Source organism: Apodemus sylvaticus, chromosome 1 (assembly GCF_947179515.1).
Source record: "Apodemus sylvaticus chromosome 1, mApoSyl1.1, whole genome shotgun sequence".
Classification (NCBI taxonomy): Eukaryota; Metazoa; Chordata; class Mammalia; order Rodentia; family Muridae; genus Apodemus; species Apodemus sylvaticus.
The window spans coordinates 168,434,247-168,448,986 of NC_067472.1; the positions used below are offsets into that span (position 1 = coordinate 168,434,247).

At 53.0% G+C, this 14,740-nt stretch overlaps 1 protein-coding gene across 1 annotated transcript in view; it reads right to left on the bottom strand.

Moving 5' to 3' along the window:
- Positions 1–445: 445 nt before the first annotated feature.
- Positions 446–14,740, bottom strand: part of Kcnc1 (potassium voltage-gated channel subfamily C member 1) — a 32,283-nt gene continuing 17,988 nt past the window's right edge. The window contains exon 2 of the mRNA XM_052162589.1: positions 446–1,726. Within this exon, the coding sequence (XP_052018549.1) occupies positions 761–1,726 (966 nt within the window). The 3' untranslated portion in view covers positions 446–760. The remainder of the gene's footprint in view (positions 1,727–14,740) is intronic.

The window sequence follows — 14,740 nt, forward strand, 5'->3', positions numbered from 1 at the left end:
ACGCTTTCGTCTAAGCTGCCCGGGGTGTGGCCCCTCCTCTAGCCCTTTTCTCACCAGCCACTTCCATCCGGAGGTCACCAGAAACTCCCACGGGACCATCAACCCAAAACAGACAACGTGAAAGCCAGAGTCCCTCCAACAGGTTCCTAAAGAGAAATGCTAAACTCTACAGCAGTGGCAGAAGATGAGTTGGTTCAGCATGCTATGGGGTGAGTAAGCTTGTCACGGAAGGCTAGGGGCGACTCCTAGCAAGGACCCGGAGCTGGGTAGCCGGCCGGCATCAGGGCGGGGATCTACTCAGCTAGAATCCTGGCTGCCACCTTCTCAGGGACCCAGCTGCCAGTCTACACAGCCTGAAGGCACACACGTTAAAGACCAACTCGAAGGCTGTATGGTATTTCTAAATCAGCCCCACCCCTGTCCCTGCCCACCACCGGGTTAGTAGCCTGTCAGAGACTCCTGCTTGACTCCTTCCAACAGAGCAGCAGCCTCTAGGCTTCTGCTAAGAGAGTCCTCAGCAAACTTCCTTGGGGGGTCTCTTCAGAACTCATGAGACCAACCACATCAACCTCCTTACCCAGGGCCACCAGTGAGGTTCCTCTAGCAAGCTCTTGCCTTCCAAATATGGCCACCCAGCATCTCCCTGGGGCCCCAGGCTCCACACCTCAAGATTGGGCACAGGGTCCTGGGTCGCCCGTGGAACTAAGGAAGCAGTCTGACTGGATCTGGAATCATTGCTACAGGGGGCAGAGGTGAAAGGTCAGATCGACATGCCTCTAAGAGGTTTCCTACCTGCTCTGTTAATTTCTAAAATTTCTTCCTGGGCCAGCGGGCATGTGTCACTCTGAGTACTGTGGTGTGGAGAGTTTACGACAGATTTACAATAATTGGGAGATCCCAGCTGTGGTGGCCGCGGAATATGCTTCTTTTTTTTCTTTGGTAGTTTCTGCTTAGCCATGGCTAAAGAGTAGTACATCCCAAAATTGTTCACGATGACGGGCACCGGCATGGCGATGGTCAGCACACCAGCCAGCGCACACAGCGCTCCCACCAGCATCCCAGACCACGTCTGAGGATACATGTCTCCGTAGCCCAGTGTCGTCATGGTGACCACAGCCCACCAGAAGCCGATGGGAATATTTTTAAAGTGTGTGTGTTCGCTGGCGCTGGGGTCATTGGGCTGTGCTCCTATCCTCTCAGCGTAGTAGATCATGGTGGCAAAAATGAGCACTCCCAGGGCCAGGAAGATGATAAGCAGCAGGAACTCGTTGGTGCTGGCACGGAGCGTGTGGCCCAGGACTCGCAGGCCCACAAAATGGCGGGTCAGCTTGAAGATGCGCAGGATGCGCACGAAGCGGACGACACGCAGGAAGCCCAGCACGTCCTTGGCAGCTTTGGAGGACAGGCCGCTCAGGCCCACCTCCAGGTAGAAGGGGAGTATGGCCACAAAGTCTATGATGTTGAGGGAGTTCTTGATGAACTCCACCTTGTTGGGACAGAAGACAACACGCATGAGGAACTCGAAGGTGAACCAGACCACGCAGACGCCCTCGATGTAGGTGAGGAAGGCCTCCGTCTCCGCTTCCCGGTAGTAGCGCACTTGCGTGCCGTTCCGAACATTCTCGATCTCTGTCTTGTTCACGATGGGGTTGAAGCGCTCGTGGGTCTCCAGACAGAAGGTTGTGATGGAGACCAGGATGAAGAAGAGGGAGGCAAAGGCCACATACTGTGGGTGAGAAACACAGGGTGTCAGAGTAGAAGTGTCCCATTCAGAGTGGAGAAACCTGGAGAGCTATACCAGTCCAGGCACAGTGAGCCACGTCAGGGGCAGGCAGTGCACAGAGCCCCTCCACTCCAACACAACCTAAGCCTGCACGCCACATTATCCTCCTCAGAGCCTGGGGCGTCAGGGGTCGGGTAGGTACTGCTGAACCTGGACAGCAAAACCTGCATCCTCGTTCACTGATGGCTCCTTCCCGGCTGCAGCCAAACACTGATGCAGTAGGGTCCAGCAGAACCACAGAGGAGATGGAGCCTGGCTCTGTTAGGGCTGGCTGTCACTAAATACAAATATTCTCATGAGAAACAAAACCAAAGGGGAGGAGGAAACCCTCAAGAGTTTGTACTATGTTAAGCCACTGAAATCTGAGGTGTTCGTCATGGTTGGCTACACCGACTGTGATGTTGGGACTGGCTTGTGCAAAGAGATACAAGGAGTGTGCAAAGAGATACAAGGAGTGTGCAAAGACATACAAGGAAACCACTCTACTGGAATCCCGCTCCCAGAGTCTGCATCTGTTTCCTTTGACTCCAATCTGTTTACTTAAAGAGTGCCCCTATCCACCCCAATCAGCAGCAGATTGCTTTTGCCTTAGTGTGGGTGGACACTGGCACCCTTCGCCCAGTCCGGGGGTGTGCTCTAGGAGTCCCTGTATTGCTTGGTTGGGTTGACCAAGGCTATGGGGCCTGGGCTCATCTGGGCACCAAGAACTAAGTGGATCTTCCAAACCATGTTCTGGGCTGCAGCTAGGGGGGAAGGGCAGAGCAGGAAAGAACACTTTAGAAGCCCAGCAGTCCTGGGAGGTCATGCTGTGTGTTGCCTGAGCCCACAGACAGGAGGGAGGCCTGGGCAAGCTGCTTGTTACAGTGCGCTGGCATCCTGTTGGTGTAACAGCAATGCGAGTCTCAGAACCTTTGTGCCTGGGCTACTGTCAAATGCAGCCCGTCTGCGTCCTTCCTTCTTCCCTTGCTTCCTCCTTTCCTTCCCTCTCTTCTGTGCACTTACCCACCCTTCTTCTACTCACGCACACACCCAGCTATCCGCCCATTCTTTCTTCCTTCTCTCCGCTCCTTCCCTCTCTTCTATTCAAACTGCCTCCCCCTCCTTCTTCGCTTCTCCCCCCTTCCCTCCCTGCGCCCCTCCACCACTCAGCACCCTTCCGTTCGCCCATCCATCCTTTCTTCCCGACTCTCTTCACCAAGCACCAGCACAGAGACAAGGCTTCTCTCCAGCTCTCAGGGAGCTCCCTGTTCGGCTCAGGAGGAGACATACCCAGACCTCTGCAAGGCAGGGGGTTGAAAATATGAGCCCCTCTACCCCTTGAAGCACATGGGGCTGGCAAAAACCAAAGGAAGTGGGTCAGAGAAGGGGTCTTCTGACTCCAGGAAGCTCTTCTCTCGGGATCCAGCTCTTCCAGACCTGGGATGTGTGGAGGACAAGCCAGGAAATCAAAAAGAGGCAACCCTAGTTCACACAGCTCTGCAGCCTTCCCGCCCCCCTTAGAGCATGGCCTTCATAGCCTAAGGACAGGCCAACCCCGCCTGCAGTGACCCCTGCCACGGCCTTCTCCTCTCTATCCTTTCTCAACAGGGCCACTGCTATCAAAGCTGGCTCTAGGCTTCAGTCTCGGCCACATGGCTACTGGTCCCAGAGCGGCCCCTGCCAGCTGCCACATCACCCACGGGGACAAGACCGAGAACCCCCAGCCTGGCGCACTTGGGTCACTGTGCCCTGGCTGCACTTGATTTCTCAGGGTCCTCACCCTACATGTATGTACCCAACGTGTTTGCCACATGGACCCCGCTGCCATTCTGACCAGAGTGTCTCACCACCGTTGTGGTTCTGCACCCGAGGTTCCTTCTTCCAGAGAGACTTCTGGCCATACACACTCTGTGTGGAAAATCCTGTGCATCCTCAGTGCCCTGTTAATGGCCCTTCCCCTGGGGTGAGGCTCCCACGGGCAGCTGTGGTACTCAGGAGGCAGCTTGCCAAGGCACTCCTCAAGGAATCGCTACAACCACCCAGGGAGGCCACGCGTCTGTCTCCAGCGATGGCTCGTTAGTGCTTGCAAAGGCTCAGGAGAATATCTTCGACCGGGCATTGATCTCCCAGGAGTTCCACAAGCTCTCAGAGATCTCTCATTTGTCCCCTCACAATACTGATCTTCATAGGGACATGGAGGTCCAGGGGAAGGCCAGATCCTATTAAGATTATCATAGAGAGGCCGAGGAGATGGTTCAGTTGGTAAAGTGCTTGCCACTGCAAGCGTGGATCCTGGAATTTATCCCCAGAACCCATATTCTAAGATAAAATTTGGAGGTGGAGAGGTGGCTCAGCTGTTAGGAGCATTTGCTGCTCTTTCAAGAGCCTAGATTCCATTCCCAGAACTCACACGTTGCCTCTAGAGAATCCAATGGCCTCCACAGGTACCATGTATGCACGTGGTGCACATACATACATGCAAACACGCGCATACATGAGATGCAACTGAAATCAATCATCAACAGGAACAAAAAGAATCAAGTGTGGTGGCATGTGCCTGTAATCCCAGAGCGGAGGGGCAGAGGCAGGTGGGCCTCTGGAGCTCACTGGCTCATCACTGTAGCTGAATCAGTAAGCCACAGGCCAAGCGAGAGACCTTGTCTCCAAAAAAGGAGAGTAACCAAGGAAGATACCAGAAATTAATACATGCGACACGCACAAGATTAGCATGGGAAAAACCCATGCTTATCAAGGCCCCAGGCGCAGCCTGGGCCCCACTGCACAAACAGTGGAGGCCAGAGGTGGGAAGCAAGAGCTAGACTGGAGCCAGCCAGACAGACTCCATCAGGAAGAGCCCTGATAGGCGCCCTGCCCTCTGCCCTCTCAGTCTCTGCTGCCACAAGGCCAAACCACCGCCAAGCAAGCACAGCACCCTGAAGACCTCTGGGTCCATGCGGATCCTTTCTGAGCCGTGGAAGAAGCAGCTTCTGGAGCGCTGAGACACTCCAGTGTTCCTTTAAGCTTCGAGGCTGGCAGAAGAGCAGCCAACCCAGCCAAGCCGAAACAGAGAGGAAACACTACCAAAGTTCCAGGACCTACTATGTATATTATCTTGATAGAACGGGAAGTCACATCCTGTCCAAAATGGTGTCCAAAAGGAAAGGCGGGAACAGAGGTTTGGGGACCAAGCCAAAGGCCTCAATGAGAGAAAGGGAGTTGACAGGCCAAGCTGACTCAACGCAGACAATAAGTTCTCTTCACCACCAAGCTGCCCGGGCTTTGCTGAGAAGCCAGCCCTGGATTGGATGCTAACTATGGCCCCCTCTTGCCAGACCCCCTAAGAGCAGGCCATGCTGTCCCATGTAACTGATGAGGGGCAGAAGTCCAACTAGATGTGATTTGGGTCACACCTTTGTGGATCCTAGGCCTTGGTACCCAGATTCAGTAGTTCTGGAGCAGAAGCAGCACTTTGAGGATGGACCCTTTGAGGATGAGAGTATTGGGTGGTCCAGCCTGCATCTTATGTAGCCTTCAGCCTTTGCTGAGCCTCTAGTTGAAAAAAACCTCACAGTAGTTAGTATTCATGGAGCACAACTAAGACCAGGGTGGGGCAGGGGTGGGGAGTGGTGGGACGACACACACACAAGCATGGTGATCAGTGACCCCAGACAAGGAGGCGAGCTCTTTCTGATAGACCCAGGAGTTTCAGAGTGATGCTGCAGTTGTCATCCACGGGGCAAGCATTGGGACCTGGGCCCTATATGCACTGTGTGTCAAGTCACCTACAAACCATAGACTCAATAGCCGAGAGTACACACTCAGCCGATGTCCTAAGCTCAGACACGAGTGCATAGGTGTAGAGAATACAGCTCAGTGCCTGGACCACACACAGAAGACAGGAGCCAACCCACAGCGACCTCAACAAAGTGTGCTGCTACCTCACACCATCCTGCCACACTCCGGTAGTATGTGCACATGCAACTCACGTGTGCACACCCAGAGCAGCACATGGAATAGAGCTGGAGCCGCATAGCCTACAAGCCCTGTTCCTACCCCTCTTTGAGCACACACACACACACACACACACACACACACACACACACACACACAGCAGGCACTTCAGCTCTGGTACTCTCCTACCCTCCTGGCAGTTTCCGCTCAGCCCTCTGCCTGTCTCTACCTCATCCCCGCAAGGGGGCGACTGACTCTCCCACAGCTCGGGCAGCTCCAGTCCGTCTTGCCTCTCTGCCCCCTCAGCCTTCCCTGCCAGCCTCAGACTGCCATTCCTGTGGTAGTGACTCCTTTGTCCAGCTCTTTCTCAGAGCAACTGAGCCCCCACCATAGTCAGGACCAGGTCAGCTGATCCCCTCTGGGACTATGACGTGAGGATGAAGAACTCTGTCAAGTGGCCAGAGGTAGCTGTCCCCCAGCCTGGCCAGCGAGGTAGCTGCCTTGTAAAATTCCGGGACACTCAGCTGCAACTGCTTGATGGTGCTACACAAACACAAGCTTGTAGTTTCTGGCTCTTTTATTTTTTTTTTCCCCAGTACCAAATCACAAACCATGAGACCCACCAATTGTGTTCTAGAAAGTGGTAGCCATAGCAACCGAGCAAGGCATCCCATTTCTATGGTAACCAGGATGGTGAGGCTGTTGGCTGTAAAGTCAGACAAACCTACTAGGGATCTGTTGACTTAAGATGTTTCAGAAATCACCAATTATTTTTATCACAGCCCCACCCCTGAAACCATAAATCGGAAAGGCAACCTACTATCTATTGAAATGACCAATATGTGCTATGACTTTCACTTATGAATTATTTATGCCATGCTTGCCTTTAGAAAATTGTGCTTGTCTTTCAGAGCTGTTCGGGGGTTCACCGTGGGGATCTGGGTTCCTACCATCTGCATTTCAGGAACCAGCTCTGGTCGGAACACGGTACAGGGACTGACAGGACGCTGGGCCACTCCCTTATTTTGTGACCTTGACCAGTTCCAGTCTCCCATCCCTCCACCATGAAAGTGAGAGCTAGACTTAGTCTCTATCCGAGATTCTGGGGGATCAAGGTTGCGGGCAGTAGGAGCTCCTGATGGCTAATCAGGCCCATGGTCCAGGCTCCAGGCTCCCGGAAAATGCAGGTCAGGTTTTCTGCCTAATGGAATCCACCCCGCGATGGTGCACACCACCCATTGAAGTCAGTGACGCAGAGCAGACAGGACAGCCAATTGTCTTAAATAAATTGTCAGTTGAGTTGGGTTTAGAAACTGAATTAGTCTCATCTGGACTTCCTTAGGTTGGGCACACCCGCAGTACACAGGGCTACAGCCTTGGAGAGCTCGAAGCCGTTTTATTTTTTGTTTTATCTACAGCCTCCAGCACTAAGCCCAGGGAGGTCTCAGTGCTCTGTCGGGTCCTGACGCCCGCTCCTGCTCCCTGCTCCTCCCCTGCTGGCACCTGCTCAGGGAGCAGTAGGCGGAAGGAGCTCCCTGCAGGGCTCTGAGGTGTTATGAGCTGCGGAGTTGTGTGTGCGTGGCAGAGTGTGCCCGCGGGAGCCTGTTTGCAAAGTCTGTGTGCTGGGAAAGGCATCCAGGGAAGTCCCGTGTAACTCTGGAGCTGGTTGTGTGCATGGTGAAGATGTCACCCGTGTATGTGAATTCTCTCTAGGCTCAGGGAGGATTAAGTGGTGGCTGTGTGCAGCGTATAATTCTTGTGTGCTGGAGAAGTGTACTTGGGGAGACATGTGTGAGGTACATAGATGAATCTATGTGGTATTGAATGGATATGCACATATATATACATACACACATACATGCATGCATGCATACATACATACATACATACATACAAAAATGGGGCTTACACGAGGTGTGGTATGTGCCTCAGTGTGCACACATATGGCTGATGTGTTGTCTATGGTATGTTTGTGTGCAAGGGGGAGGCACGTTCAAGAATAAGAGTGTGCATGTGTGGGTCGCAGTGTGTGCAGTGTGTGTATACATGGATAGATCATCTCCTGGAGAGACCAGCATGAGGCAGGTATGTCAAAGACCAAGTGGAGATTCAGCTCAGAATCCAGATGCTTCTCCACACCAGAAATGGTCAGTCACACACCAACCCAAGAAGAAAGAGACCAGAGAAGCAGGGTTGGAGGAAGGCACAGCAGAGAGGCACCGCTGAACATAGTGCAGAATAATTTTCTGAGCCGATGGCCCAGCATTCTCAATCCAGAGACAGGCTGGGATCAGGAAAGGATGAGCTCAGGCTTCATAGAAGTCAGAAGCCAGGACAGACGCCACCCCCTTATAGCCCTATCCTTGGTGACATCCGCAATGACAAAGGTGCTACAAAGTCCTAAGGTGGCAGAAGCTGTCATATACTTTCATCTCCGATGAGTCTTGTACTTTCATCCTTTGGGCTTTATTAAATCATAACAGGCATAAATCCTTCCAAGGCTCTTTCTACCCACATCCCGACTGACACGTCATTGAACTTAGGGTGTCTTGAGCTGATTTCTACTCAGAAATGTAGAAATATGGATCTTAGAAACTCAGGACACTGAGACAGAGGTGACCTGTAAGGTCTTCTGTGAAAAGCCACCCTTTGTGCAGAATGCAGCCGGAGGCACAGCGGGGGACACGAGCTGCCTAAGGCAGAAGGAGTCTTGAGAAGAGCACAGGCGGGACCCACGGTGCCTGCGGGGTGGGGTCGCACGAGGCTCTGGCATGAGGTTCTTATCACCATGAGCTCTGAGCTCATGAGCTCAGGCAATGCCCTACCATGCCTTCCTCTTCCAAGCCTTTGGGTTCCAAGTGCCCCTGCCTTCTCTGCCCTGGGCCAAGAGTTCAGGTCCTTCTGTCAACGGAGGCAGCAGCTGAGCAGAAATTGCACGACCTTGACATCAGCCAGCCTGAATTTTAGTCCCAGGTCTACGGGGTGGCCTTGGATAGCTCCTCACTCCTATCCATGCGACAGTGACGGAACAAGACAAGTCCCTCACACAGGGACTAGTGAGATGTTTCGTGAGGTAAGGGCACTTCTCCACCAGATCTTACAATTTCGGTTTGATCCTTGGAGTACACATAGTTGCAGGAGGGAACCGACTCCTTCTGGCCTCTACATGCACGCTGTGACTCTCAAGTGCACAGATGCCATAAATCAGTGAATGCAAAGTGGGGAAGGGCGGGGAGAGAGGGCACTAGTGCCAAGAGAAAGCAGGAGCAAAGAGACATTCAAGTGTGACGTCAGCCATGCCCAACCTGCCCAGCTCACCATCTGCCTGGACCATCGGCCATGGCCCCCTGCTCAGCATCAGAGAAGCGGAGCAGCTAACAGCCAGGAAAAGGAGGCTATCGATCCAGGGGTCACTAGGGAAACTGAGGCACAAAACACCACCACTCTCCCTCAGAGGACCAGGTCTACTTTCAGCCTAAAGCCACTTCCTATCTGAATGATTAGCACAGTGACCAAGTCATAGAGGGACACAGTCCGACAAGGTCAGCCTTGGTCGCAGCGTCAGGCTGTGTGTTTAAGGCCCAGCCCAGGGACATTTGACAAGCTAGGGCAAAGGGCCCCAGGACTTAGCAACAAGGACAAAGGGGTGGACCCAGACTCTGTGGGAGTGTGGACAGAGAGCTGGAGTTAGAGCCCCTTCAAGGAGGAACCTGGTGGGGTGGGGAGCAAAAGAAGGCGGGACAGGCTCACGGGACCAGGGTGGCAGCGGAGGCTTCCAGGAGACCAAGAAAGCAGACGTACAAACGCAGAGCCCTGGCCCACCCAGGAAGGAGCCTTGGCTTAGCAGGTATGGACAAGAGCAGAGATATTCTTTTCATTAATATGCCCCAGGTGGCCTGGAGACCCCCAGGTCTACTTGGCATTTGGGATTCACAAGGCAAGATGACACTAGTACTTCACATAGCTCTAATCTGACGGTCAAGGAAGCACAAGAAGAGAGACTGGAAAGCAAAACCATCTGGGATAGCGGAGGCCTGGGGATGGCTTCCATCCATCGCAGTGTTCAAATCCCAGCTCTGCCACAGAGAGTCTGATAGCAGGGTGGTAACCTCTGGGAAATTTTAGTCCTATGGGCCTTAGATTGGAACAGTGATAAACACAGTTTAGGAACTAATACAATTGGGGGAACAGAGGAAAGCCCTGAGGGTTGAGACTTCCTCCAGATTCAGGGAAGAATTATGGGGTGCAGAAATCACCCAAACTTCCAGTTCCCTGATCTGTAGAACAAGAGTCAGACCATAGTTTCTCTTCTAACACAGGGTTTAGAGTTTTGGTTTTTCCCAAATTACCAGAGAAGGGGGAGAAGAGCTACACCAGCTTAGGGGAGAGTTTTTTTTTCCTCCTGAATTCTGTTTGCCACCTGCCTACTAACTACAGAGCAGCAGCAGGAGACAGCCTTCTCCTCATGTGAGCTGAAGGCACAGCCCTCGTGACCTGTACTGCATGGACCACGCTAGCTGTGCCCAAGGCCCAGCACTGAGGGCCATAGTTCTCAGAGGATGGAGATATAGGCTTTCTGCGTTGAGTGCCTGGCTTGGGGCTGGGAGGACTTGGGGCTCGGGGTGAAGGAAGAACAAGGCCACAGGGCAAGTACGGTCTGAGCCATAGCTGCCTGTGAATTTCTATCCCAATTTGGGACTCTAGTGGGCCCTGCTTTTCTGGTGCTTTCTACATACTGTCATAGAAAGCTCTGCCAACCCAGCGAGACATTCTGTTTGGAGGAGCATGCGTGAGGTCTCTGGGAAGGATCCTGACCCTAAAGTCTCCGAGTTCTCAGTGGTAGGTCAGCTCCACCCCACCCTGTAGCCTAAGCTTCCCCAAAACTCAGCAGCTCTTTCAAACAGCCAGATGGACACGGCCTCGTGACATAAGTCATCAGGGTGGTGTCCCTGAGAGCCCATCGGGACGCTCCAGCGTGGCTCCAGCCTTTGTTCATGTGACAGAGGCTTCAGGGAACTGTGGCTGTACTGTCTTACTGTGTCCCCCATGTTCAGAAGAGGCCTGACACACTCTCCTGGAAATACTGAGAAGCAGGCAGTAGAGGCAACAGGTGACCTGCTCTCACCTCTCCAGAAATATGTCAGACTCAGAGCACACCAGTGTCCCACCTGGGACCTTCCTCGGATACTGGGACAAGCAGTCTCCCGGTGTGTGTGCACCTCTGCTTGCTCTGAGAGGCATGGGTCAGCAGTCCTTCTGACTGCCTGGGAACTCTGTACTGTTTGTATCTGTTTTCTCTGGAGGCGTGTCTTATATATTCCAAACCCTTTCTAAATAAAAGACAAACAAACAAACAAACAAACAAACCACAGACTGGAGTAAGATAAACAGGAACAGGATTCTTCAGATCAGGAAATAAGGAGTCCCCCGTAGGACCTCCAGACGGGGCGTTTTCAATTCCCTCTGCAAGTGACCCTACAATCGAAGTTACTGTTGGTGCCTGTCTGCAAAGGGACACTGACACAGCCACGCGCTTGGCCTTTAGACACCTCCAAGAGACGTATTTGTCTCTTGTCTAAATCGCCTCCACCTCCACCTCTTCCTCTCCAGTGCTCCCTCTCGAGTGGACAGAACACAGAGAGAGCCAGCCTACACTGGGCGGTGCTGGGACTCAGCTGAGTTGGCCACCTTCCCACCAGGCTCCTTCCACACTCCAGTTTCGAGTCTCCTCAAGCCAGCTCAGACCTGCTGATGTTAAGCGCCCACAATAGGTGGCCAGGGCTGGCAGGTGCTGCCCTCATCACGGCGGTACACAGCTCTATTGGACGCCATCATCCTGCACGTTCCCCAGAGCACAGGCCTCATCCTTTCTCTCTAGGAATCTTTTTAGCCCCCATTATGCAGGAAAATGAAATCTAGATTCCGTGTGTCCCTGAGACATGTGCACATAAGATGTGGCAGGCAGGGCTTGACAACAGCTTTCTCAAAAATCTCTTTTCCTCTCCACTTACTCTTTATGCCTCGTCTTCACATTTATCCCAAGTTGCCTTTGAAGGAAGGAAGACATTAATCTTTCCATAATAGTGGCGGTGGATACAGCTTTCTGTCATTTACTACTTATCTTCCCACTTTGAATCTCATGTGAACAATACACACACACACACACACACACACACACACACACACACGCATGCACACATGCATGCACACATGCATGCACACACACATGCACAGTCTCTCTCTCTCTCTCTCTCTCTCTCTCTCTCTCTCTCTCTCTCTCGCACACACACACACACACACACACACAAACACACACACAGCAAACAAATTGGGTTATTACCAGTGTAGTTTCAATTGTCTCCATTCTGCTTAGGAGAAGTGAGGTTCTAAGCTCCATGGAAGAGGTAGAGAGGAGTTTATCAGGAACCCACTCGGGAAACTTGCTCCAGTGTCCACTTTATGTCATATGGGATCCAGACTCGTGTGTGTGTGTGTGTGTGTGTGTGTGTGTGTGTGTGTGTTAGGGGGAGTACAACAAGAGGTGACTCTAGGACAGCAGGCACAGAGAGGGCAGCGGACACTGCCTACGAGAACCACTGGCGAGCGCTCACAGCCTGTGCAGGGTACCAAACAGGGGAAGCACACAGGGATGGATGGCAGGTGAACTGACCTGGGTTAAGCAGCTATGCAGAGAAAGATGTTCCTACACATGGTGTCTGAGGGGAGTGCACCGGATATCTAGAGGACCTTTGTCAAGCCCTGGGGCTAGAGTGGCTTCCAAGAGGAAGCACCGGTGTGCACAGAGGCCACAGGATGAGCAGAGAATGGAGCCCGTCTTCCCTGGGGTTCCCATGGGGTCCCAGCACTACCAGCTGCTCCTGACCACTCAGTCCCTTCTGGTATAGTGTGTGTGTGTGGGGGGGGACCCCATAGCCTCCTGGTAGCCTTCCCACGTCTTCTCTACACCCTGCATCCAGCCTCGTACTTGAAGGATGCCCTAACTACACACACACACACACACACACACACACACACACAGAGGCTGATTCAGTTATGACTCCAATTCTGTTTCCTGTAGGGAGAACATCACACAGCACACTCCCGAAGCCTTCCCTCCAGCCTGGATCTTCCCCTGAATACAGGTCTCCTGCACCCACCTCCCTGGCATCCCCAAGTGGTGTTCTAGTAACTCACTCAAGCTTAACCTGGCAGCTAAACTCCTGAGCACCCGCCACCCCCGCAGGCTTCTCCAGCCCCACCCTTCCAGAACATCCTTGCCAAAACCCTCGCAGCCATCCTCAGCATCTCTTTCTGCCGCACTTTGCATTAATCTGTGAGGAAATCCTGGTGGTTCTGCTTAAACCCACCCCACTCTGAGCCCTCCCCACCCCCAATGCTGCCACCCATGCCCACCCACGCCATTATCTTTCCCATGACTGTGGCCATAGTCTCTGAACTCCCACACGGCTGCGGCACACACTCAGCTGTGTCAGTCCTCTGTAGAGGGTGCAGAAAGGGCTCCCATTTCTCCTGTAGGAGACGCCCTGCTTGATCTGAGCTCTTGTTCCCTTCCAGCCTTTCTTCCTACTAAGATGTACACACCTTCCTGCCTACATCTGCATCCTCAGACATATCCCTCAAACATGTTGGATGCATGTCTGCCTTGGGGCTTTACGCCAGCTGCGCCCTCTGCCTAGAATGCCCTTTTCTCGGCATCTCTGTGGTCCATTACCCCACCATCTGATGAGGTTAAAATCTGAACCAGCCTCCCCAGAAAGTAAGACTTTCCTTTTTCTTTTTCTTTTTTCTTTTTCTCGCAGGGTGCTTGTGAATCATCTTACACTAACACCCAGGCTTCCCTGAGATGCGATTTACATACAACAACATTCACCCACATTCAGAGTCCAGTCGGATGGGTCTCAGTGACTCCCCTATTCTCAGTTTTCATAAGGATGCAAGGTCGCAGACGTAGCTGGCTCCGTCAATCTTGCCTGGCTCTGCCTCAGGGTCCAACCAAGTTTTCTAATTAGTAGGAGAAAGAGGGACCCTTCCCCAAACCCTAGAGCACCATTTTCCCACCTGTGCAGAGGGGGTCATGGGCACACACACCTCCTGATCTGTGGGCTTCAGTCCTCTGTGTGCATGTTGGGCACAGCTTCTCCCTGCAGCCTTCTGAGGAAGTTAAGCCATTGCTCCTTGTCTACACGTGCTGAACACAACTGTGGGTTTACAGGTACTGCTGTTGTCTGGGTCTGCCTGGGCTTTGTTACAATGACAGCATATCTAGTTCCAAACTTGCGAAAGGATCATCTTTCTCCACAAATCTGTGGCTAAAGTGGCCACTAACACCCTCTGTAGCCATTCTCTAGGCCCCCACTGGAAGCAGGCACACTCAGCCGCACATGTTGGGCAGTCAGTAGGCTCGGGAACTAAGAGCAGAGCCAGGTCTGTGCTGGCAGCTGGGGTGCTCACTGACAGCACACCTGTATACAGTGACACTGGGCACAATCTCTTTCATCTCCTTGACAATGGGAACAGCTGCTACACAAAGACCTCAGTGACCATCCCAGGCAAGCACGGCATGTGTCACCCACGGAGATGAACACAAGGTGACTGCGGGACCTTTCCAGCAAGGACACCGGTCAGTCGAAGGTGTCCGTGTTGTTGTTCAGTGGCAGCTGGCCCATCTGTGGGACAGAACAGCAACAGAGGAAGGAATTCAAAGCCTGGATATGGGTGCAAGATCGGGGACTTTGAAATCTGGGCACCGGCACTGGAATCTGGGGCGCACAGGGAGGAGATGAGACCATGCCTATTCCCAGCATCCTGAGATCACTCAAGGTGAGGAGAGACATGGGCTGTGTGACTCCCGGGTGCCACCCACGCCCTCCCCACCCCACACCCAGGCCTGGCCCAGCCAGTCTGGGCTTTAAAAAGCACGAGGAAATGTCACTTTCCTTTTGAGGAGGTGTGAAGGGAGGGGATGGCCTGGGTAGTTTAGCAGTCGGTTTATTCAAAGGTTGGGAA